The 25,724-nt window shown below is 43.3% G+C and overlaps 1 protein-coding gene across 1 annotated transcript in view; it reads left to right on the top strand.

Moving 5' to 3' along the window:
- LOC307077753 (proprotein convertase subtilisin/kexin type 5-like) overlaps nucleotides 1-25,724 on the top strand; it is a gene marked incomplete at its 3' end in the record, with an annotated part of 123,938 nt that overhangs the window by 59,084 nt on the left and 39,130 nt on the right. The window contains exons 12-19 of the mRNA XM_079739220.1: nucleotides 575-763; nucleotides 1,850-1,986; nucleotides 2,525-2,656; nucleotides 3,387-3,489; nucleotides 6,597-6,790; nucleotides 7,424-7,508; nucleotides 9,091-9,194; nucleotides 9,409-9,544. Coding sequence (XP_079595346.1) covers nucleotides 575-763; nucleotides 1,850-1,986; nucleotides 2,525-2,656; nucleotides 3,387-3,489; nucleotides 6,597-6,790; nucleotides 7,424-7,508; nucleotides 9,091-9,194; nucleotides 9,409-9,544 — 1,080 coding nt within the window. The remainder of the gene's footprint in view (nucleotides 1-574; nucleotides 764-1,849; nucleotides 1,987-2,524; nucleotides 2,657-3,386; nucleotides 3,490-6,596; nucleotides 6,791-7,423; nucleotides 7,509-9,090; nucleotides 9,195-9,408; nucleotides 9,545-25,724) is intronic.

The raw sequence follows: 25,724 nt of genomic DNA on the forward strand, positions 1-25,724 counted from the left end.
GTAGTGCTGACCCAGAGCAACCCATTGATGCTGGGTGGTGGTGACCCAGAGCTCTACTTGGTTCTTGTTGGTGGTGAACCAGAGCCCTATATGATTCTTGTTGGTGGTAAACCAGAGCCCGACATAGTTCTTGTTGGTGGTGACCCAGAGCCCTACTGTACATGGTTCCAGCCTAACATAGCCCTACATGATGCTGGAGAGTATTGACTTGTAGACTAAGCTCTTCTTCAAGAGCCTTCCGGTGTTCAACAGTCAAGCTTCTCTGCCAGATGCATTGAATGATGGCTGCGATGAGGTGTAGCTCACATCAGATGCATGCATATGGATAAGTAATCTCATTGGATATTTAATTGTCTTTCAGTATTAGCAGTGTTTCTCTTGAAAATGCCCAACAATACAGTATACAGTTATACCAATTATATACAGTTATACCATGTTCTGTACAAGCATATCACATACAGATATGTTGGTTGTAATTCCCATTTTTGTCACCTTCAACCTCTGAAAAGCTTTTATGCTATAATAAATCGAGAGAAGCCAACTGACCAAGTTGCCTCGACATGTGTATTTCCAGAACCATCCGATCGGAACACGTTGTGCGCTCCGTGTACAAAGCCACAGGCTGCACCGACAACCCCAACCACCGTGTCATCTACCTGGAGCACGTGGTCGTGCGCATCACCATCACGCACCCCCGCCGCGGGGACCTGTCCATCAACCTCACCTCACCCTCTGGGACCAAGTCTCAGCTGCTGGCCAACAGGTAACATGAAGGGCAACATTCAGGACATAATGAAACACTCTGAGGCTCTTTGTATACATGAACTTGAATGTTATTAAAGATGAGCTCATTGAACAAGTAAGTATTTAGGGATGGTTTTACATTCTGTTTAATTTTAAAAGTCATGCTGAAAAGATTTATAAAATGATTAAGGCTTAGCTGTTTCAAGATGATATGAAATTGCTTGACATTTGAATGTGCCTTGCTATTCTTAAGCTCAATAATACTTTCACATCTGTCCTATGGTTTAATTACCTGGTCCCAGGCCAACCAATCAGTAATTAAATCTATAGAGTGCCTCTACAATCGGGCCTTGAATATCTTTGACAAAAGAAAATTAGGTACCATCATTGCCACAATTTAAGTAAATGCAACATTTTAAGTTTAGCGACTTAATTGATTTCCATGATGTAAAGCTTGTGTTTAAATGGACTTGCTCCTCAGCCTCTCTGTAAATACATGAACAGACTACACAGAGCTGCAGCAGATCCACCAGAGCAGCTTAAAGTGGCAACTGTAAAGATTCGTTCTGCAAAACATCTTTTGCTCACACAGATTTTTCTGTGAAAGGAGCAAAATCCTGGAACTTGCTACCTGATCACTTGACATTTTGGTGCAAACTACAACATGTTTAAGAGAGTTACCAAATCCTGGTTAATTCAGCAATAATTTTGTACTCATGTCTTCGTTTGTAGCTACGTTGCTACTAATGTTTTATTGTGTCTTGTTGTACTTAGTTTATCTTCTTTTTACCTTTTGCTTCATTGTATCTCATTGTAATCTGTTTAACCTATTTTTTACTTATTTTTTGCTGTTGTACTGAATATCAGCAAGGCTGTGATTCTGTCGTAGGTATGAGGCCGTGGGCCGAGTGCCAAAGATAATCACAGCCGTACTGATATTCAGTACAACAGCACGACCTTGAGTTCGATATTGCTTTTATTCAACAGTTCTACAAGCACCAATTATTAGTTAACAATCATTAAATTTGTTTATTTAATACATTTATATTTATATTATTAGCATGTCTGTGTTGTTAATCTTGGGGTTTGTGTTCTTTGTATGTAGGTTGTTTGACCATTCCTCAGAGGGCTTTAAGAACTGGGAGTTCATGACCACCCACTGCTGGGGAGAAAAGGCGGCCGGGGACTGGGTCCTGGAGATCTACGACTCGCTGTCTCAGCTCAGGAGCCAGAAAGTCCCAGGTCGGAGAGCAGCATTGACAAACCTCCTGAACCAAAACAATCATAGAATTAAGTGCTTACTGTTCTTATAAATTTACTGAATCTATATTTTCCCACCAATGGAAATTAGTACTTGGGGTCAGAATATTCAGTCTATCAAAACTGTCTTTTGTTATTCTGTATCTAGAAGTGTCTGTCTGCTGTCTACGCGTTCATCCATGTATTTTTTCTGTGTGTGCTTGTTCTCCATCTCATTTAAATTATTTGAATGTGAAATGAAACTATACCTTGGGCCCAGGGGAGCATTGGTATAAACATGCAGGTTTTTGGCCTGCTTCCTTTGTAGTAAACTTGTAGAATCACCCAGCATTTGATGGTATCTAAACACCTTGTACAGATACAAACGGCTCACAAAACCTATTAGCTAGAGGTTAGCTTGAGCTGCTAAACCCACACCCTTACCCCTGCGAATGAGTCACTGGATCAGTAGCTCCTGTATCCTTATGCGGTAAAAGTAAATCGATTGTCGATAAATGTTTTCATGTCTCTCTCTCTGAAGGCAAACTAAAGGAGTGGTCTCTGGTGCTTTATGGAACCTCGGTGCACCCGTACTCCTCACCACACAGCGAGAAACCCCGTTCCACCGACCTGGTGGAGCGTGCTGAGGAGGACTTCACCGAGGAGTACAACGGTATGAGGACCCAATGAGATGGAGAATAGCATCATGATATTACCAGAATAAGTCTGAATATACAATGTCAAATTGCGTCAAGACATTACCAGAATCAGACAGCATAAAGGATTTAAAATAGTATCATGACATTACCAAAATCAGTCAGCATAAAGGATGTAGATATTTTCTATGTCATCAACCACTTATGTCAAGCATTACAACTATATAAAATAACTTTAATAAATCAAAATAATGATCTACGGCCAGGTAGGCCTACTGGCCTACTCCAGTTTGCCAACAAATGCAAAATGTGCTTTGATACAAGGGTTAGCCTATGCCCACATAAATGGTACAATAGCTTGTCGTTTCTCAAGTTTGTGTACTTTATAGTTAGAGGCACAACACCAGAGAACTACACAGACTTGTCCGTTTATCTTTAATAATACTTGAAGTGTACATCAAGCAATGCCCGCAGACATAAGTCTGCAGACACAAGTGAGTGCAGTCATTACTGATGAGTTGGGCTTTAGAAATTTATCAAAATGCATTACGCCTGATATAAGGTCAGAGGTTCAGCTCTATCACGTCAAAGGCAGCAAAATTCTTTGTTAGGGCTGTTGTCCCAAGAGTTTTGTGTGTGTGTGTGTGTGTGTGTGTGTGTGTGTGTGTGTGTGTGTGTGTGTGTGTGTGTGTGTGTGTGTGTGTGTGTGTGTGTGTGTGTGTGTGTGCGTGCGGCCCCTGCCTTCAGGCCCATGTCACTCTGAATGCAATGAGAATGGCTGCGAGGGCCCAGGACCCCACCACTGCATCAACTGCCTCCACTACTTCTTCAAGTTCAAGAACAACACAAGGCAAGCAGCTTTTGAAATATTTCATGTACTTTTAGACTACACCCTGTAGTGAGCTGTTTCAAGACAGTTATTATTTCCCAAGTGGGATCATGTTCAGTGCATTTGCTTTGCCGCTTCACAATCTTAATGTACCAAAGGTTTTGACAAACACTACTTTTTTTATATAATCCTCACAATCGGTAAGTAATCAAGTAGTCCTATACGTTTCCCATAATTGTTTTGCCGCGGTTGAGGATCTTTAAGAACTTTAAGAAATTACTCTTCACACAATCTTTTGATTTGTGTACGTGTGTGTGTGTGTGTGTGTGTGCGTGCGTGCGTGTGCTTGCGCAATCATGCAGTCTAAAGTTATTGAGGATCAAGCGAGTGCCTTTGTGTATTGGTGTGTTGGTCCAGGTGGGACCTGGGTGAACAATGTTTGGGTTTGGGTGTTTTTGCTGTTTGAGGATCAAAGGCTAATTGTAGCTGCCTTTTGTGTCCTTGGCTATCGGTGCTAATAAAAGGCTAGCCCAGCAGCTAACCTGGCAGCAGGTTACCTTACCATTATTGTGCCTTTTAAAGATTCTGCAACCTTTTGTACTTCAATGGGGACTGAGAAATGAATAAAGCCTGTCGTTGTGGGGGTGGTTCAGGTAATTATATCCTTCCATAAGTCTTTGATAAACATACACAGATTAGAGTCAGACACGGTTGTGTGCGTGTCGCACAAACTGAAGACGAATTGGTTAGGGTTAGGTTAAGGTGTTTGGGCAAGTATAGCTTAAGATGTTAGTGGTCATGACTAGGTTAAGGTGTTTCATCATGTCTAGGTTAAGGTATTTTTAATGGTCATGACTAGGTTAAGATGTTTGGTTATGTCTAGGTTAAGGTCTTTTTAATGCAGTGTTAATGGTCATGACTAGGTTATGGTGTTTCATCAAGTCTAGGTTAAGGTATTTTTAATGCTCATGACTAGGTTAAGATGTTTGGTTACGTCTAGTTTAAGGTGATCTTAATGGTCACTACTAGGTTAAAATGTTTGGTCATGTTAATGTGTTTTTCATGGTTATGACTAGGTTAAGGTGTTGTTAATGGTCATGGGCAACACCTAGGTTAAGTTGTTGCTTACGGTCATGATGTTAAGGTGTAGTTTCATGTCTAGGTTAAACTGTTAATGGTAATGACTAGATGATTATGTTTAGTTATGCAGCTGTGTTTTAGAAAGGGAATTTATGTCATCAAGCGTGTGGAATGTCATCTGCATTTCATTACAGCAGATTAATAGTCGAGCATTTGGTGGTCAATCGCACAGTAATCCTTTCAGAGTTCATACACGCACAGATACCAAAACACACGCGCACACACACACACAGGTGTTTAACTTTTTGTTATTCTGGAGTTCTTCCGCAATAGGGGCCCGCATGACCCAGAGGTGAGCATGGCGGCAGATCACCAAATGTTCCCCCACCTGTTAACCATATAGCAACGGCATGCACCCCTTCTCCCGTCTTCCACCCTCCGGCCCATACTGTGTCACCGTGCTAAATTGGTGTTAATATTGGAGACAAGTGAATATCTGCTCCACCATATGTGTACCGACGCATGTCTCACACCCCCAACCCCCACACAGTAAGCACACAGTCACATAGATTTCTAAATCTATGTGACTGTGTTTCTAAACCACATCAGGACCTGCCTCTCTTCCTCCTTCGACCCTCACCAGTTCGCCTACAGTGCGAACAGGTCGACAGAGGACGCAATAGCCATCACACTCCACACCCCGCTGAGCCACCTGGAACACCGGAAGAGCTACGTCAGGATGCTCTTCATTGACTACAGCTCGGCTTTTAACACTACCATCCCTGACATCCTGGTCAGCAAACTGTCTGACCTGGGACGCCCCCCACTTACCTACTCCTGGATTAAGGACTTCCTCACCAACCGACCCCAGACAAACTGGGAAACCACCTGTCCACCCCCCACACAATAAGCACGGGCTCCCCACAAGGGTGTTTGCTGATCTACACCCTCTACACCATGGACTGCAGACCCGCCCACTCTAGCAACACCATCGTTAAGTTTGCGGATGACACGACACTGGTGGGACTGATCACGGAGGGAGACGAGTCTGCCTACAGGGATGCAGTCCTGAAACTGTCTGAGTGGTGCTCAGCAAACAACATGTCTCTGAACACCAAAAATACCAAAGAAATCATCCTGGACTTCAGGAAACACAGGACAGATCCATCTCCCCTCTACATACATGGCAAATTCGTGGGGAGGGTCCACACCATCACCTTCCTGGGCACTGTGATCTCTGATAACCTTTCCTGGTCTGCAAACACCTCAGTTGTCATCAAGAAGGCACAGCAGCGTCTGCACTTCCAGAGAGTACTCAGGAAAAGTAACATCTGTGAGAAGCTGCTGGTTACTTTCTACTGCTCCACCATTGAGAGCATCCTAACCTACTGCATCACGGTGTGGTTCACCAACTGCACAGAGGCAGATAGGAAGAGACTACAGCGAGTGGTCAAGACGGCAAAAAGGAATATAGGATGCCCCCTCCCTTCCCTCAGAGACATTTACTCGTCCGGCTATTGACTTTATGCTGTTGGCTGTATCTAGTTTTGAATTGTCCCAATTCTGCAATGGCGGAAATGGTTTGTGGTGTTTTGGCCCTCCAGATGGACCTATGAATGGATTTCTGTAGTTAGTTTTTTTTAAAGGGGACATATCATACCACCAGGTGTGAGTGTGATTAGCCATTATAAGCAGGTTTGAAAATGTGCAGCATTGTGACATCACAGGTGGGCGTGTCCATCTAGATGTGTGCTGGATAGATCAGTCTACCAGCCTACCCAGTAGACTAGCAAACACTGCTCATCTATCCGTCACACATCTAGGTGGACACGCCCACCTGTGATGTCACAATGCTGCACATTTTGAAAACGGCTTGTAATGGCTAATCACACTCACACCTGGTGGTATGATATGTCCCCTTTAAGTAATTTGGTAGTGGCTCCTCCAAACGGAGGAGTGGTCTGGAGTAGGGGCCGTAACGGGGCATTAGGACTAGAGTGGTTAAAGTAGCTGATGGTCCATGGTCTCGCTCCTTCACCTCCTTCCAGGATGTGCGTGTCCGAGTGCCCCAGTGGGTTCTTCCGTGATGACAGACGTCGCTGCAAGAAGTGCTCCTCGCTGTGTGAGATGTGCGTTGGTAGCCGTAGTGACCAGTGTACCACATGCAGGCCAGGCTTCCATCTCAACGAGGGCTCCAACACCTGCGTGGCCAGCTGCTCAGATAGTTTCTTCCTTGATCATGGTACCGCACGCACGCACGCACACACGCACAAGCGCCTCGCACACACGCACGCACGCACGCGCACACACACGCACGCACACACGCACACAGACTCACACGCACACACAGAGAGAGAGAGACTGACACGCACATTAACAGACACACACACAGGGCTGTACCCTAGTAGTTGACTGGTCCGTTGACTATAGGAGAAGTAATGCTTCCCTAGGAGTCCAGGGCTTATTTCGTTCAGTTGACGGGCAAGTGCGCACCGATGAAAAAACAAGCGGTGCATGTTAACTTTCACCAAAGTCCTGTTTGGTATGAAATGGATGGGCGTGATCGTATCCAACAAACTGATCAGTCAAGGACTCTTAATCGCCACCCAGCTTGCTTTCCAACTGGGTTACCATGATGGAGTGTAAAACTGAAATAGTTTGTATTTTAACCAAACAACTACTTGGAAAATTTGGTTTAGCCCTACACGAACATGCACACTGTTCACGTTCCATCCAATATCTGATGATAAACCAACAAAATACTCTTAAATTCGCAGATCCACCCCACTTCTCTCGCTGTCTCTCTCCGCCGTTATTCTGATTTGGAGGACTGCACTGGTTTCCATTAGTCATGTCTGACTCTGTCCTCCACCAGACTCCAACATCTGCCGGAGGTGTGCGGAAAGCTGCAAAAGGTGCTCGGCTGCCAACATCTGCACGGAGTGTAAACCTGGAATGAGGTGAGGCCAAGGGACCACCCCCCACACATAGGCAGGTCCTAGGATTCAGAGTTTTCTGTCGGGCCAGGGGCCCGAAAGGGGTATATGGAGCAGTACTCATTTACGTATGTACTCATATATCAGAAGAAACAGTGCAATTGTGAAGGTCCCCTTTAACAGTTTATTTAGCTGGTGTTGTTTATTACTGTAAAGATTAGTTTGAAAATTGTGTTGGGGCCTACTTGTATCTCACTACGGCTGTTATGGGCTGTGACAAAACGCTACCCTTTTTAAAATAACTGCTTCCTTACCGCAGCCTTCAAACCCATCCCGACCCAGGAGGTTTCTGTCTATGAATCAGTCTAGAGAGAACTATGGTGGAGCAGTGGGTTAAATGAGTAGAATCAGGATTCATGGACCAGCACAATGCTTCTTCTACCTTCCAGCTTGGCACTTAAATTGTACTGTAGTTTGGGGTCCCGCCCCCCAGGCCACTTTACCCCATGTGTTGTTGGACATACCCTGAAAATACCAGCAAAGACAAAAATGTATACTGATTGACTGTAAATAAAGATATAAACTAGGGAAACTACCGTTGCCTTCTCCCCCACGGACCCCTCAAGCCTCAATTGACTCAGCAAGGGTTGGTTTATTGCCTAGTAACTCCTGATGGCTCTTTAAGACAGCTCTTATAACATGTCCACACCAAGTGTTCTGGTTTTTAAAGCAACCCGGTCAGGACGTGGTAATGGGCGGTCACAACATACAAGACCGAAAACATGACATTCTCTCGCTCACGTTCTCTCTTCCCCCCGCCACTTACCGTCCCTATATTCACAGTTCATGTGTGTGTAGGGGGGACCTAACCTACAATGGAGAGTACCTGGGGTGGACCTCACCTACAATGGAGAATACCTTGGGGGGGACCTCACCTAGAATAGAGTGTTACTGGGGGAACCTAACCTAGAATAGAGTGTTACTGGGGGGGGACCTCACCTAGAATAGAGTGTTACTGGGGGAACCTAACCTAGAATAGAGTGTTACTGGGGGAACCTAACCTAGAATAGAGTGTTACTGGGGGAACCTAACCTAGAATAGAGTGTTACTGGGGGAACCTAACCTACAATAGAGTGTTACTGGGGGACCTTACCTACAATAGAGTGTTACTGGGGGGACCTAGAACATTGAGTGTTTCTTGGAAACGTCGGCTAACGGGGCCCATCTGGTCTTCAGCTTAATGCAGAGAACCCAACCAATGGCCTGCTCCAACTGGGAGCAACAACCTGAAACCCCCCTTGACCCATTAGTCACCACCACACATATCCTTACTCCTTCTCAGTCTCTGCTTCATATTAACTAACTTCAAAAAGCAAAAATGAATCCCAAGAAAAAAGCTTATTTTAAATAATGTTCAGATTAATCTAGAGATTAATTGTTTCAAGTCATTAAACAAGATGCAATCTTTTGTGTTGGCAACAGTTGGCCTTCAGTACTTAAACTATTTTAATTGTGGCTTAATTTAAACTCAGTTTTGCTGAATGCTGTTTGTTCTGGCATCAGCTGGAATGGGCAGTGTTAATGCTTTCCATCTCTCTGTGTCCAGTCTCCAAGGAAACAAGTGTCAGATGACCTGTGACCCCGGGACGTATTACAACGGTCACAGACGGGCGTGTGAGACCTGCCACCAGGCCTGTGCCAGCTGTGCAGGTAGCCCGCCCGCCATGTCCCATCTTTTTTCAGTTTAAATCCTTCCTTCGTATATTGTCAATCTCATGGAGATATTTCTTTTTTTAATTATTATTATTTATTCAAGTGAAAGATACATCATCTGCTATCCGGTCATCTGTTATGCTATGAATTAGCTACAGTTCCAGTGTGTGGCTGTGGTCTGTTTATAATTGAAGGTGTATTTGACTTGTAGGGACGGGCGTTGACGGATGCACCAAGTGTGCTGAAGGCTACATGATGGAGGAGTGGCGCTGCGTCCTGACCTGCAGCATCGGCTACTACCGGGCAGAGCAGATAACCGACGGACAGCACCAGAGGACCTGCAAGCGGTGAGGCCTCACACCTCTGGGACAAACGCTGCAAAAAGTCCACACGATGAGTTAGACCAGGATTTTCACAATTTTGTGATGGTGTGAAATCAGGCGAGCCCCACATAATTGTGCAAACTTGCATATTTGTCCTATTACAGATTTGTTTCTGCAAAAAAAGTGACTCAAAAAAACGAAATAAAAAAAAAGTTAACCACCTGATTGAATTTCTCCAGTGACAGAGCTACCAACTCTCTTTGTTGGGTGCAAGATTCAATGCAAGATTCAAACAAAGGACCCTCTTAACATGCTCTCGCACCATACCTCCTATTTCTCACTAAAACGACTTGTTTTGCAGCAAAAGTACAGGCTACGTTGAAATCATTTCGGACAGACTACAGTAGTGCTCTACATAGGAGATAGATAAGCAACGTTTACTTCAGTCCACTGGGTAGGCTGGTAGACTGATCTTTCCAGCACAGATCTAGGAGGAAACGCCCACTAGTGATGTCATATGTGGCAGATTTTCGAAACGGCTTGTAAGGCTAATCACACTCACACCTGGTGGTATAATATGTCCCCTTTAAAAAATAATTGGACAGGTGGTTTGTATACACCTAATTACAATAATTAGGTGTATATAATACTACTCGGGACAGGGACTCGCCATCCGGATATTCCAGACGATTCCCCAACAGCTGCTATATTCCTGCCATAACCGGCCAGTGAACAATATTACACGTAAACCGCAATATTAGGTGGCTGTTTGGGTTGACAAAATGATGACTGCGTTATTCCCGGGAGCGCCTTGAAATGTGATTTTCACTGTCCATCTTTAATTATTAAAGAAAGGAAGAAGTTGACACACTGCACAGCATCAGCTTGAGTGTATTCGTCCAGTTTCCGCTCTGATGCTCGTATCAGCTCTGTCGTTAATCTTTTGAACAAGTTTTATAGGCAATTTTATTGAGTTATCACGTACCGGAAAGTTGGAGACCAGCAGCGCACTGCGCTATATCTGAATTCCTTAATTTTACCTTGAAGACAGGTCATAGGAAAGCTTAGAGCTTATGTTGACCCTTCTCTGCTTTGCTATGATATAAAGTTGCGTGTGGGATGCTTGTTTATTTCAAAGGTATGAGTCATTGTTGAGGTATTTTAAACTGCCGTGTACCATCCCTAGGAGACTGTTGGCTTTTTTCACTTTCTCGGATATGTGGGCGTGGAAAAGGAGGTTATCCTGGAACGTTACTCCAAGGTCCTTTTCACAAGTGACTTGTTGTAGATTTTTTCTGCTGCCCATTTGTCCCATCTCATGGGTGTTGCACGGGCTGGGCGATATGGACCAAAAGTCATATCTCGATATTTTCAAGCAGATTGTCGATATAAGATATATATCGATATTTGTTGACGTAATAAAATAGTTGCCGTTGCCGTGCTCCAACTCGTCATTCTACATGGGTACGTCGCTGTGCTTTCTTTTCCAGGATTTAAAAAAGTGAAGTTAGTGGAAGAGCCGGGCCGGGGCAGTGTGTGTGAGCAGCGTTGCCAGATTGGGTGAATCTCAGCTGCCAGGTCTCCTTCCATTGGTCAAACCTGTCGATGTCTTCCTGTAGGGAGGTAGTATCAAGATGATTATGAGTCTTTGGCTTACTTTTTTTTCATCTGCAAATAGGTGGATCATGTTGCTTATCTGGTCGGGCATGTCGTTTGAGGATGACGAACAGGATAGGTCCAACACTACCCTGTCCAACACTACCCTGTGGGATGCTGCTCAGTACCTCTAGCCATGTAGAACAGGTTCCATTTACCACTACTCGCTTTGTGTGGTTCGTCAGGAAACTGGTGAGCCACTTTAAGATGTCTCCTTGGATCTGTATCTGCTCACTTAACAGAGGAGCCGCTGGATAGGGACCATGTCGAAATCCTTAGCAAAGTCGCAATAAACCACGTTGATAGCGTTCCCTTGGTCTAAAGCCTTAGTCCATTCGTCTATGACGTCCAGTAGCTGCAGTACACACAATTGGCCTTTTCGGAATCCGTACTGGCTGTTAGACAGGAGGAGCTTCCTGGTTAGGTGGTCCTCTGAGCAAGCTTTTCATCAGTTTACATGCAACGGATGTCAGGCTAACTGGTCTGTAGCTGGCTGGGTCGCTTCGTCTACCCTTCTTGCTTATGGATGAAACATTGGCCTCTTTCCAGTCAGTCGGCACCATTCCCACATCCAGTGATCTCTGGAACAAAGTATATAGCGGTAGCACCATCAGGTGCTGGTGCGCTTCTTTGTTGATTTAAGCTCCTTTTCTTCAGCAGTTTGTCTCTGTTTACTTCCATGGTTTCAAGTCGTTCATCAAATTTCCTGGTTGGCAGCTGCGGTATATACCTGGTGTCCTCCATGGTATAGAGGCTGTGGTACTGCTCGCTGAGTGCCTTGGCGTTGGCCATGTCTGTTGTTGTGATCAATCAATTTCTGTTCCGTAGTTCAACAATCGCAATTTTTGTCTTGTTTCGTGATCGGACGTACTTCCAAAATGATTTGGGATCGTCCTTGATGTTGGCGGCCATTGGTCTCTGAAACAAAGCAATAGTAATAGTAATTGTAGTGGTTCCATGTAGGGATTGACCGATATGGATTTTTTAGGGCCGATACCGATAGTTTTTCATCAGCCTAAGCCGATGACCGATACGCCAGTACCGATTTTCTTGAGACAATATTTGGAGCCGATAATACCCTGGAAATCCAGAGTTCTCGCTAGAGCACAATTTGAATTTGCTCAGCAAGTCACTCTGGGAACGAGCAATATACTCGTATATATTCTGGGCCTCCCCTGGCCCAGAACATTAATCAATCACATCGATGTATCAATATAGGCGGGCCAAAAGCATTGCTGTTTTACCGACCGGATACGGCAAGAGTCTTATCTATTGGTTAGCTCCACTGGTCTGGATACGTCACCCCTTGTATTCTTCTGATATTTTCAAATGCATGCTTGGTGCGGACCCTCGAGTTGGGCCATTTTCATTACTCGTTGCCAGACCCTACAGTTTTCTAGATGTGGGTCTGGATTTCCAGGCTAAGCCTCCCTCAATTAACATCCTAAAAATGACACAATGATGATAACAAATGTTACAATATCTCAATTAAAAAGAAAAAGAACATTTATTGAACCGTCTGTAAATCATGCCGAAGGAAAAAATAAAAAACTAAATTGGCCGATACTGAAAAAAATATCGGCTGATACGATACACGTAAAAAACGCAAATATCGGACGATAACATTGGCCGGCCAATATATCAGTCAAACACTAGTTCCATGCCTTGTGTTTGTCTTTGGTCGAACGCACTGCTTCGGCGGTCATCCTTAGGGTCTTAAGTTTCTTGTTATGTTGCTTTTTGTCGGGAGGAGTATTCTGCATCACTGCAGCTGATAGTCTCTAATTCATTTCCAGGTGTCACCTACGTCCTTGTTCTCAAGCATGGTGTCCGTATCTAGGTCTGCGAGTTGCCTTGTTGATGCTACCATGTTTGTTCAGTGCGATGCTGAGTGTTGCGGCTTCAGAGCAGGCTTGTCAACCATGTACAGTCTCATCTGGGTGTTTAGGAGTACATGGTCACTGGTTCCGAGAGGTGGTTCATAGGTCACGCTGTCTACCATGTTGTCTTTGTTTGTTTGGAGCAGGTCTAGTAGGGCCGTATGATTTCTGCGATACTATGAATATGGCAGATTTGAGAAATTGTCCATAATTTGGCTGAAATTTATAAAGAAATTATATAAACGTTGGCCTGATTATTGTAGTAACCTAAAATATTTAATAATTGTAAAATGACAGACTAGTAGGCATAAATACATAAGTTTGTTGTCGATCGCAGTGTTTTGGGAGGCGGCGGAGGATCTTCACCTCACAACTTAAACTATAACTATAAGAAATATAGCTGCGAGCAGCAATGTGGGAGTCAAGCAGAATAGGAATCCATAAACTAATTTTGCTGGACAGACATAATCGGTTAGGTGGCTACATGATGACCGTCTCAGTAATTTCACCTACAATGAAAGATATTGGCAAATGGTTATCACAATGAAAATACATGGAAGTTGCTTTCTAAGGGCTGGAATAGGCTTGCTGCTAACAACGCCCCCCTAGGCGTTGATGATGACAAATTATTTGGGCATCATCAGGATAGGGTCATAAGACTATGAGCCAAGTTTGGTTTGGATACATGAAGGCCTTTGAAATATACTCATGTGAAGAGAGAGGAGTGCTATATGGGGTGGTCTGATAGTATCACCAGACATTGAAAATTAGTTTGAAATATACTCATGTGAAGAGAGAGTGAAAACACATCTTCATTAATTACAGCGCCTCCTAGATGTCAAAGGTCACCAAATTTAATGTACCAAGTTTGGCTATGATATGTTAAAGGGGACACATTATGAAAACAACACTTTTACTGGGATTCGGGGTGTTGTTTTGGGTCTCTGGTGCTCCCACATGCATACAAACTTTGAAAAAAGTCTGTACATGATTTGTTTTGTGAGATATGCATTTCTGAAATTACCCCGCCTACAGTTACCAAACGAGCAAGTCAGTTTCAGCGCCCCCTATGTAGGAAGGGGGCACAGTTAAATATTACCTCCCATTTCCCCACTCCCCTCCAATCAGAGCATAGCTAAGATTTTGTGGACCAGCAGACGAGCAGCTCCGGCGGGGGGAACTCGGCGGCAGCTCAGCTCCTGGAGTACAATCCCTTTCTCTGCCGGACCGCCGCCGAGCTCCCCCCGCCGGAGCTGCCGGACTGCCGCCGAAGCCACGGCGGCACGGGGAGCCACGCCGAGCTACCCCTGCCGGACTGCCGCCGAAGCTTCGGTGGTAGTCCGGCCGCCGTCGAAGCCGTCCGGCCTCCGCCGGAGCTTCGGCGGCAGTCCGGCAGCTCCGGTGGTGTACTCCGGGAGCTGAACTGCCACCGAAGCTTTCCGGCTCATCCGGCGGGTGTACTCCGGGAGCTGAACTGCCGCCAAAGCTGGCAGCTCCGCCGCGATGAGCTCGCGGCAGTCCGGCAGCTCAGCTCCCGGATTACAATCCCTTCACCTCCATGTTGCGGTTCATGGACTTCAGAGAGTCAAGGCCATAGTTCCTTTCCCCCAATTCTTCTCAACCATGGCCGAGATATCCCCCACTACGAGTCTTTACTTGTTGTGGAAGTACCAGAGACGTCAGACGCAGTATTTATGATTCATAATAGCGTCCGGGGCGCACATAGCTTTTGGCCGTGATATTAGATATAATATATAAATACCCATATATAATAATATTATTATATTACATAGATATAGATATAGAGCTCCAGGCATGGACCTATTAATGAGGCTCCAGGAGTCCGCAAACGGCATCAATCCCTTCTCCTCCATGCTGTGGTTAAGTCTGACAGCTCATTGGTCAATGGGCAGCAGCTCATTTGCATTAAAGCTACATACATCACAAACAGCGCATTTTGAAGGGACTGAAACAGAGGGGAATAGTTGTAGGCAAGGGCGTAGGAACCGGGGGGGACGGAGGGGACGTGTCCCCTCCAATATTGGAGACAGGCACATTTGTCCCACCTAAAAATTATACCGGGGGAAGAAAAATATTTTATTTTATTTTGAAAGCGCAACACAGCGTCTTGTCACCGCTTGTTATTCTAAAAAACTGGATGATTGAGCAATTAAAGAATTGATTTGATATTCATCAGTTCATTACTGCCATTCAAAATGTATTTTCCTTTACATTTACAAATGTATCTTTTTAGTAGAATAAAATATATTTGTGAATTTTTTCAGTGTAGTTAATTTATGACATTTCTGTTCAAACCATTAACGGATCTGTCAGGTTTCCGATATGTGTCCCCCCCAATGTTAAACTCATTCCTACGCCCCTGGTTGTAGGCAAGATCTTTTTTCCTTAAAGCTATTTCCAACAAACAGCTTCAAAAACATGTTTTCTGGAACTCAAATAATATGTTTACTTGTTGGGAAAACTTGTTGGGAAAACACCATAATATGTCTCCTTTAAAGAGTAGCTGAGAATAGGTTATGTCCTGTTTGACGGCTTTGCCGTCAAGTTTGATTGACTGTCACAGCCAAACGGTTTTGAATTTTAAAAATCTGTTTTGAATTTGTGCCCTGTGGATATGTACTATTGGTTTTGACAACTTTCAACAATTTCTGATGTTTCTATGAGAAATAATTTATTAGCTATATGAAGAGGTCTGACAGAATCACCAGACATTGAAAATAAGTTTGAAATATACGTGTGAAGAGAGAGGAGTTAAAACACATCTTCATTAATTACAGCGCCCCATAGAGGTCAAAGATCACCAATTCATTCAAATTCATTAATTGAGTGTCCCCATGATGATGTCATGGGTCTATGTACCAAGATTGCTTATGATATATCAAAGGGCTGCTGAGAAATTGGCTTACTTCCTGTTTGGCACCTTCGCGGTCGAATTTGATAAGCTGTCACGGCCAAATGGTTTTGAATTTGAAGAATCGATTCAATATTTTTTGTGGCCCATGGTCTGACCATCATCTGTGCCAAGTTTCGAGATGATTGGACAAAATTTGTGATAGATGTATGTTTAAGATTTTTGACATAAACCAAGATCGCGGAAAATCCATCATGGCGCAAAACAACGATATGTCGTTGTTTTGCGTTGAACTCTGCTTGGCCCAAGGATTCCAATTATACCTTGTTTGTGAATATTGGATGAATGGGTCAAAAGTTATAAACATGAATGCATGTCCAACTTTGACCCGTTGGTGGCGCTAGAGCTGATGAGCTAGCGACCTCAAATTTGCTGTGAGGGGTCATGGGACGGTCAGTGAATCAGTTTGCCAAATTTCACAACTTTTGACCATGGCGTTCTATGGGCTGCTATAGACTCCAATGGCAGCATAATAATAGGAAAACGTAGAATAACAATGGTTGTCTCGCAGCTTCGCTGCTTGACCCCAACTATGAACTGTGAACAGGGTTAGCGTTGCGTGTTAATGAAAGCAGCCCCCGACAAACTAAACGGGAAGTTTGTTTGACCAACAGAAGACTTTTCTACTAAAGATTGTTGTAAACATCGTCATTTCTGATCTGTTGTGGTGAAATATCGCAATGCTGTCAGCAGCTGTCTGCCTCTACATCAATCTCACTATCGTTCAATAGTTCCAAATAGTGCAATGTGGTTTGCATCATTAAAATTGTACTGTTATATATCTTTGACTTTTTATTAATTCAGAGAGATTCTCTGATGATAAAATGAGCAAAAATCGTAAAACACAGAATTCTGAAAAAACAAGTCAGAAAAATGGTATTTGGAAAACAATTCAACAAAATTTGGAAAATAATGAAACGAATTTCATAGGGCTGTTGTCTAGTTTTCTCGGCGTGTCTGTGCCTCTAATGCGAGTTGGGTATTCTAGGTGTTTCTTCCAGTATTGGTGCTGGATTGTGTCCAGTATTTCCCCCTCGGCTTGCAGCTTGTATATAGTAGTTCCCAGTTCCCAGTCATTCTCATATTGAAGTCACCTGTTGCTTCGATATGTGAATAGCTCCCTTTGCTGACTCGTTCGAAGACACGACAAAGATGAGAGATGTTATCCTGTGTTGAGTTGGGGCTGCACATCCAATGTGTGTACCGGGTGTCCAGAGGTGTATTCCACTTTGCACATAGATGGCTATACCCCTTCTACATGTTGGTGAGTTAATGTTTGTAAAGAGTTGGTAGCCGTTGATAGTGAGTTTTTGTTCTTGTATGGGGTAAAACGAGTTCTTAGGTAACACTTCCGTAACTGCTACTATATGCGGTTGCTTCTCTCCGGCTACTCTCCAAGTTTGTTAGGGAATGGGTCCGCGTTAGTCTACCACATTGTGAGTGCATGTTGTTTCAATAAATTGCTGCGTGGACGTAGCCAAAACATCTGCAAAGGGTTCCTGGAGGGAAACCCTCAAAAGGTAATTGCAAAAGAAGATGGATGTTACCTAAGTGTTACCCAAGTGCTGTATCAAAGTAGGCTGGCTCCGCCCGCCTAAGTACTTCCGCTCAATTAGAATTTCCCTTCAGTACTAGGTCTGGGTCTGCGGTATGTTGGTGGGTTTTCTCTGTCTAAATTTTCTGCGTCCAATCAGCGAACAGAGGGAGTGGCTGAGATCAATGACGTTAAAGTCAGCTCTCGTTGACGGACATCTTCACGCACGTGTTTGGTTTATTTACAGCCTGCGCGCAACGTGATTCCCAAACAAAAGTTAGCGATTAGTTATGGCAGATCCAGAGTGGCACTGGGCCGATCCAATAGTTTTAAACTTCAACAGACACCCGCCTTCAAGTGAGTTAATGTTTGTCAGTTGAGTAGGTCCAGACTCTCTGTACAAATGAAATGAAGTACGAGAGTCTGGTAGGACCAGGCTAGTATCAAAGCACATTAAGAGCACGACTTCTAGAAAGTTAATTTGAAGGGAAAAGTTTGGTAGAAAAAGATGCACAAGCAGCTTTAGGCTGGAGTGACTGCATCAAGAGCCACCACACAGACGGATCCTGCACATGAGTCCTGGTCTATTGCTCAGTGGTCCAACGTCCTCTTTTCTGATAAAAGTACATTTTAAGTTTCATTTGGATCCAAGGGCTCATAGTCTGGAGGAAGAATGGAGAGCCACACAATCCAAGATGCTTGAAGTCCAGTGTGAAGTTTCCAACAGTGGCGGTGGGTCAATAGAGGGCGCTAGGGCGCCGTCCCTCCGTTAAATATTTACTTGAATATATCTGCAAACTATGAATCAACTACTATAAATACGAAATAAATGAAAAAAAAAAATAGCATTTATCCTCGTGTAATTGTGTGATAGACCGTACTTGCCACTGCCAGCGACCATTTAAATGCGTCTGAACGCCAATGATTTGGGCTAGGCTAGTTATTGGTCATTCGAAATAAAGCCCTCCTCCATGTCAGGGAGCCGGCCACGTTGAAGTCAATGTAAGCTCAGAAACTTTTTGCTATCTATCAAGCAGCGACAGTTTTTCATTGGCGGAAGAAAATTTGTCCTCGGGTCTCACCAGTGTGCGCCCCAGGCCAATGGTATCCCTTTTTTTTTTGTTATCACCACATGATTGGACAATTCAGCGAATCAATCAGATAGGCTACTTCCCTCAGCAGCATTCGCCCAACGCAACTACATTTAGAGAAGAGTTAGATTGCCAACTAGCAGAGAGTTGTAAGCACTTTCTACCCATTTCACCCAAGTAATGTTATACTTAAAAGGACTATATTTATACTTAAAAGGACTGTTATACTTACTTCCTCCCCCCTCTCCTCTGGTCCTCATCACTACAGATGAGTCCATGGCCTCATTCAACCAGAACACTAGAGCACCCTTGATTCTGACCTGGTCGAAGCAGAGAACACCAAGCTCGGCGCGCTGCCACTCCGTACAGTGTCGGCACACTGTAGCAACAGAGTTTAAGCCCTCCTAGTTCTGCCAGTCGCAGACATTCATTTCAGCCTAATAATGCAGGCCACCACCTCAATGTTTTTTTATTGCGATAAGATATGGCAAGTTGACAGTGGCATTAGTAGGTCATAATATATATACCTTTAGTCAAATGGTAATTTGAACCAATAGGCCTACATCAAATGTTTGTGATTTACTTGAACATAACACATTCAGTTGACCCATGTTCAAAAGATAAAAAACAAAAGATATTATATATAAATACCTAATTCCATGAATCTATTCTTTCCGTCAAAGGCGCGTGGCATCCTGGGATATCTGTAGGGGATTTACAAACTCTAAACCTTGTTTTAAAATGCATCATATGCACAAACCTAGCATTATCGGCTACAATAAGAACCACCTTTTGGTCTGCTGCTGTAATGTCCTTGACTAAATACTTAATTCTGCACTGTCTTCATCCTGTCTGCAGGATCTCTTGCCTCAAGTCAGTGATCCCTCCGGTGGCCGAAAGTTATATTTATGTTCATTCATAGAAATAACCTGAAGTAAATGAGGGGTTACCCTATTGTAGACAACCCACCCAGCAGCGGAAAATTTAATTGCGACAGCAGCACAGCACAGGTAGTGTTATAATCTGTCTGTGTGTAGATAAACGACAAACTTGTTGTGTTGTTATTGGCATTTGTATGGAATACATAACTATTTTGAACACATTGGAAATCTTTAGAAAGGAACTAGACGTGTCGCATTATGTGGTCGCATTAGCTAACTCGTCGTGTGCGCAATATTCTGCAAGCATGCTGAAATGCTAATGCTAGTAAGGCCGATAAGCAAGCATGCCAAGTTTCAAGTGTCTGACATGTGATTGATTGAATAACAGGGCTGATCGTTTTTGTTTGGTTGTGATTCATGGCGCCCCCTGTTGCCAAAAAGGTACTTTACATTTTGAGGCCTGCTTATAAGCGGTTTCCATAGGTGTACCAACTTTGACAGCCCTGCGTTGTTCCCCTTTGGAATGGTTGATGTCAGAGTTTTTCCACATTTACTTCAATTATAGGAAATAGCTTGGTGAGCAACTGCAACCGTGGTCATTTGAAATTGAAAGCAAATCTATCCCAACGGACCTCATGGGTCCTTGAGGCAAAAAGATTCAGCATGTCAAATAAGTCTCAGAATCTTTTATAAAACTGTGTGAAGGGTGTTATGTTTTACCACAAGTTATAGTGTGCCCTGTGGTGAGACTTTTTCAAGACCTTCTTACTTCCGGTCTACATATGCATGTTTCATTTGACACCTCATAGGTTTTCAAGTTTGGAGTGGTTATTTATTTATTTTATTTATTTATATCACTTTCCATATTAAATATAAATAATTTAAATCGTAATAAAAAAAAGTCTAATGGTTTGTCTTTTAAAATAAATGCGCAGTGCATTGATATATGCCTGACTTTTTGGTAGTGGTTTGGTGTAAATACCTCAAACTGTAGGAGTAGATAATTACCCAAAATTGGCGGAAGAAAAATAAAAAAATGACTCAATAACAGTAGTTTGGCTTGCTTTGCAACCAACCCAATGAAAAGTGTTTTCCCTCAAATGAAAAGGATCTAGGCTACTGTAATTCTGTTAGTCAATGGAAGCAGCTAACGGAAAGCAAATGCTAACCCAGCGAATTCCCTTTCTTTACTACAAGTAAACTTTGAAGTGGCTCCTTTCTCAACAATCAGGGCTTCTCTTCCCGCGTCTCATTCGAAGCTTTAATTAGTTTAAATGAATAATGTATATTAATTTATTATTTCTTAGGGCTGTCCCGATACCACTTTTTCACTTCCGATATTTTGTTTTACTCTCGAACAAATAATAATAATAAAATATATGGAAGCACTTTGCCCATGATTTCCAAATAGCCACCTAAATATATCTCACAAAAGAAAAATTGAAAATCTTTTTCTTTCTTTTTACGATGATTGGCTTAAATCAAGTGAAAAGACTTGAACTTGAATTTAATGGGTCAGTTTAATGGGCCATTATGGGACTGATATCATGCTGTGGATCCGATCGGTACATCCCAATTATTTTTATATTTGTAAAATTTAGCGCAAAAAAACACATACAGTACAAAGCATTGCTAATTTCACCGCATATTTTTAGAAAATGAACAACAACAATCAACAATCAGACTAAATTACTTGCCAAATCCCGGAGGGTTGATGAGCACCTCAGACCAAATCTAAATGCTATATTATTTTGCTGCTTGACCCAATTATCTAGAATAGCCATAAATCACAGCTTCCGTATTAGTCGATAATGTGCTCTTCTTCTTAGAGTTCTTAGAGTAGGTCCGGCAGGGGTCGCATCGGGTCAACAGTATCATGTACGTCCACCCATCACCCCGATCTGCATCACCCCGATCTCTTTTCTGCAGGTTCCACTTGAGAAGTGAGTTTTCATTCGTCACTGCATAGCCTTTGATTGGCGGTGTGTCAGGCAATGATTTCAGCCGTTTGGCTAGCGCAACTTTGAAGGGATCTAGGTCATTTATTGTACTGGTGTTCTATGGCAACGTGATCCATAGTCTTGTTGCCTTTATAGCAAAGGAGTTTTCGTACTGTTAAGCCACTGACCTCTGGGCTTTGTTGTTCAGTGGTGGTACAATAGCCCTTAGCCCTATGTGGTCTTTGAACATCATTCCAATATCATTTGGGGCTAGGCCGTTTGCTATCTTCCAAGTGTGGATGATGACGTAACGCCCACGGCTTCGCTTTAGAGACAGTAGATCCAGTTTTTTCAAACGCTCCCAGTAGTCGAGCTCTCTACAGGAGCTGATTCTTCGTGTAGTTACGTGTCGGATATCTTTGACGTATCTTTGCTCATGTACTTTTAGAACTTCTCTGAAACAACCACCTGATTCCCTGTAACGTTGAAGCACCAGTGAACCCAAAACATTGTTTTTCTTTTGCGTGACCATTTGCCCTACATGATCGTCAACATAGTAATGCAATGCTATTTTATCACTGTTACTGAAATAAGTCCCTGACTTAAAGAAAAAAGGGGACCTTGCGGAGCAGTCTGTGGGCGCGTCAAGCTATGTCTGGGCAGTGGTTAAAGTTTAGCTTTTCGGAAACTAATTGTGTAACGCCACGGTGTGTGTGGATGGTGAAGCTCCGTCTAAGCAGTCATTTATTTAACCCATTTGTACCGGCTGCTGCGCGGCGCAACATTGTATCTACTAGATACAATTTTGCGCCGCGCAGCAGCCGGTACAAATGGGTTAATACCCTCGTTCGTGGGCTAGGATTCCCGGACACCTATAGTGTACTATGGTTAACGTCGCTACAGTGTGTGGCGCATTTCATATACAACATCGCTCATTATAATGCTCATACACAACAACAGTACTAAAGGACTATCACAAAGTTGCAGTGGGCCATAACCATGGCGATAACACGCTGCTTCTCTTTCCTGGGGGGGGGGGGGGGTTTAAACTGTGATGGTATTATTAAAGGACAATTCCGGTATTTTGAACATTGAGCCCCCTTTCTGGTTTGTGAAGGATGAAATAGAGTGGTTAACACCGAAATTTTGAATATTGGTCCTGTCTCGGGTATTTGGCTAATTTCGAATCACCCCTGCCTGCTTCACAATGGCTGACTATGTGCATTCACAAAACAACCCTAAACGTTCGTTTTCAGAAATGTGAAACTCATCGAGTGGTTAGTGGTGTTCGTTGATGTTCCTAAACAAGTATCGTAGCGAAATACAGTTTCTGTCATGGTTTATTTGGCATTTTGTAAATTCATTGAAACGGAAACCGGACCGGAAATTGAAAGTGGGCTGGTTGTAGTCTTTTCGCTCTGTTCTCTGTATCAACAGTAGGGCTAGACAAACCAGAAAGGGCGCTCAATGTTCAGAATACCGGAAAAGTCCTTTAAGTACACATATGGTGAAGCCATATGCACACTTTTTTACCATTACATGGAGTGGTTGAAAGGATCTCCGTGGTCCATTACTGCATTACAGGATGAGTAAATTCATTATTACAACATACATGCACTTCTACAATTCCAATCTATGTTTGTTGAAAAAAAGTTAAAACACTGCAACCTTAACCTTGAGATATCTATATAGGCTTCCCGGACACATAGTATGGACACAGTGTGTGTCGATGTGTGGAGCAGGCATAAACTATCTTTGCCCCTCCGTTTTCCTTGGTAGTGTCTCAGGAATTTCTCCATAAAGATGCACTCATTGCAAAAACTTATCTAGTTGTAGAAACGCCGTAGTACATATTCAAGGCCTATATGTGGCGGTAGTTCTTCACCAAAAAAGGAGACGAGGCGGAGCATGCGCATCAAGCCTGCTGTTTACAAACATAAAGTTGAGGAGGAGAGGCAGTTGTTAAACCTTGTAGATTGAGCAGAAAATACTTTATAATTTACAGTTAGCAATTCAATTTAAAGCTACAAAAATTACACAATCAAATCAAACAAAAACAAATTAGATGGAAATCTAACGTTGTCCACCTTGTGGGGGGGTGATTACGTCATCATTTGCGTATCTGGCGTCTACACGAATCCTAACATGAAAACGCGGGGGGGGGGGGGGGGGGGCGTTTTTCCTCTTTTCACCCTGGGACCTGGTTTCAAAAAAGGGTGTTTGCAGGCACCGAAAACGCCAGATTCCCCTGGACGGCCGCCCCAGAGAGGCCCAAGACTTCTGCGTGGACAGGGGCCTTAGTATGATTTGCAGAAATTCCTCTCTGTGCTTCGGTCTGGGCAAACCAAGCTGTAGCCTGCTGTTCCCAAAACTCTGGTCATTTCAAAGAAACGGTGTTTTTCGTCATGCTTGTAAAACAACAGAAATAGTTTGAATCGTCCAAGAAAAAGTCACCAAGGTAAGAGGTGATGTGAACAAAAGGAAGACCAGAAGACTTTCAGTACAAGCAGGAATGTTTGTTAACTCTCCTTACAAAGTGGAGGGACTGAAGACAACATATGAACAGCATGTACCAACTCCTAAAGGATACCTGTCCCTAAAACAATATAACAAGTGTGGTGGATTATAGGTATTGTGTGTATGTCTGCATGTGTGTGTATATAGATATAGATAGATAGATAGATAGATATAGATCTGTCTGTGTGTATAGATTACATTACACTGACAAACCTATCATCATTATAAATGGGGCCACTCCTCTTCTTTTTGCAACAACAATTTAAGGAATACTTCACCGGTGGAGACTTGAATCTGTATTGAAAGTGAAATATATTTAGTCGTATAGTAACATAAATTTCAATGATGTGCCTTCTTGACCGAGAAAAGGCAGACGTGACTTTTTGGCGCTTGCGGTTTGAAGACGACAACTCCCACAATGCCAATCAGCGTTCACTCCCTGAGGGACATAGTATAACAGCCAATCAACGTTCACTCCCTGCAGGCCAGCGTGAACAGCAGCATGGAGGGGAAGTGATTGTTGCTGTTTGCGGACTCCCGGAGCTCTATATCTAAATTACATAATAATATATAATTAGGGAAGTTGGGTATTTTTTTTTTGCCATTTCCTGAAATAATTTATTACCAATAGGAAAAAAAATCTACCAAAAGTGCCTTTTGAGATGGCTAACTAGGGATTTTTAGGGGTGCTGAATCTATCCCAGTCATTAGTTTTGAGTAAAACGACTCCTTAACCCTGAAATATTGATCTGTCAAATTGAACCTATAGATTTTCTGTGAAAAATTTAATCTGCACATTAGATAAACCCACTCTGAAAAACTTTCTTTAAAAGACACTACAGTAATGCACCTGCTATGCACATGCTCAGTATAATTACCTCTCTGCATGTGGAGAAGAAGCAGGATCGTTGCGAGAAAATATAAAGGTAGAGATGACTGGTATTTTGCAGCCGCTTTTATTAAAAGCGTGCAGATTGATCCCCGGTCTCCCAGATGTCAGTTGAAGACACTAGCCACTGCTCCAACACCCCCACAACAAAGTTACTTTCTGACATGGTAAGTAAATCATTTTGCATGGACCAGGATACCGTAATCATAGATGAAGATGTTGTGGAGTATGAGGAAGCAGAGGTCGATGCAGTCCTATCTGCAGAACAGCCAGAGGAGCCAGAGGAGAGTGGTGATGGGATGCATGAAGAAAATCAGCAAACATCTGCCCTCTTTGTTCCTGCAGAAAGCACTGTTCATCAATGTGTTGGCGATAATATAGATCTCAACATTGTGTCACTACAAGGAAACACAGCATTCCATGCAATGGGCATGATCAGAGTAACTTCTCCTGCTCCAAGACAACATGAGCTTCATGCAACCATACCAAGGAGGAGCATGGCAGTTGAGAAAAAGGTAGCAAGTCTCAAAGCAACAGAGATGAAAGTACTGCCCTTTGTACCAAAAAATAAAGCAGGTTTGGCAGACATCCGTTTGGTTCCCATAGCTGATCTCCACCGAGACCCTCCAGTTTGAAGTCAGAGGACATTGCTTGGATGGCAGGATGGGCTATCAAGAATTACAACGCCACATTTGAACATCCTAACTGGAATGTCTTTATGAAATCCATACATCAAACTGAATGCAAGAAAATGTCCCACATTGAGTTTCTTCCCATCATTGAGGGTGACCCAAACGAGTACAGAACCATCTACACTACTCTAATGGAGTGCCTGCGCAGTGGTCAGTCTCCTGCTGTCATCACGTTTGACATGCCAATATGGC

This window comes from Pollachius pollachius (genome assembly GCF_949987615.1).
Source record: "Pollachius pollachius genome assembly, chromosome: 1".
Taxonomy (NCBI): Eukaryota; Metazoa; Chordata; class Actinopteri; order Gadiformes; family Gadidae; genus Pollachius; species Pollachius pollachius.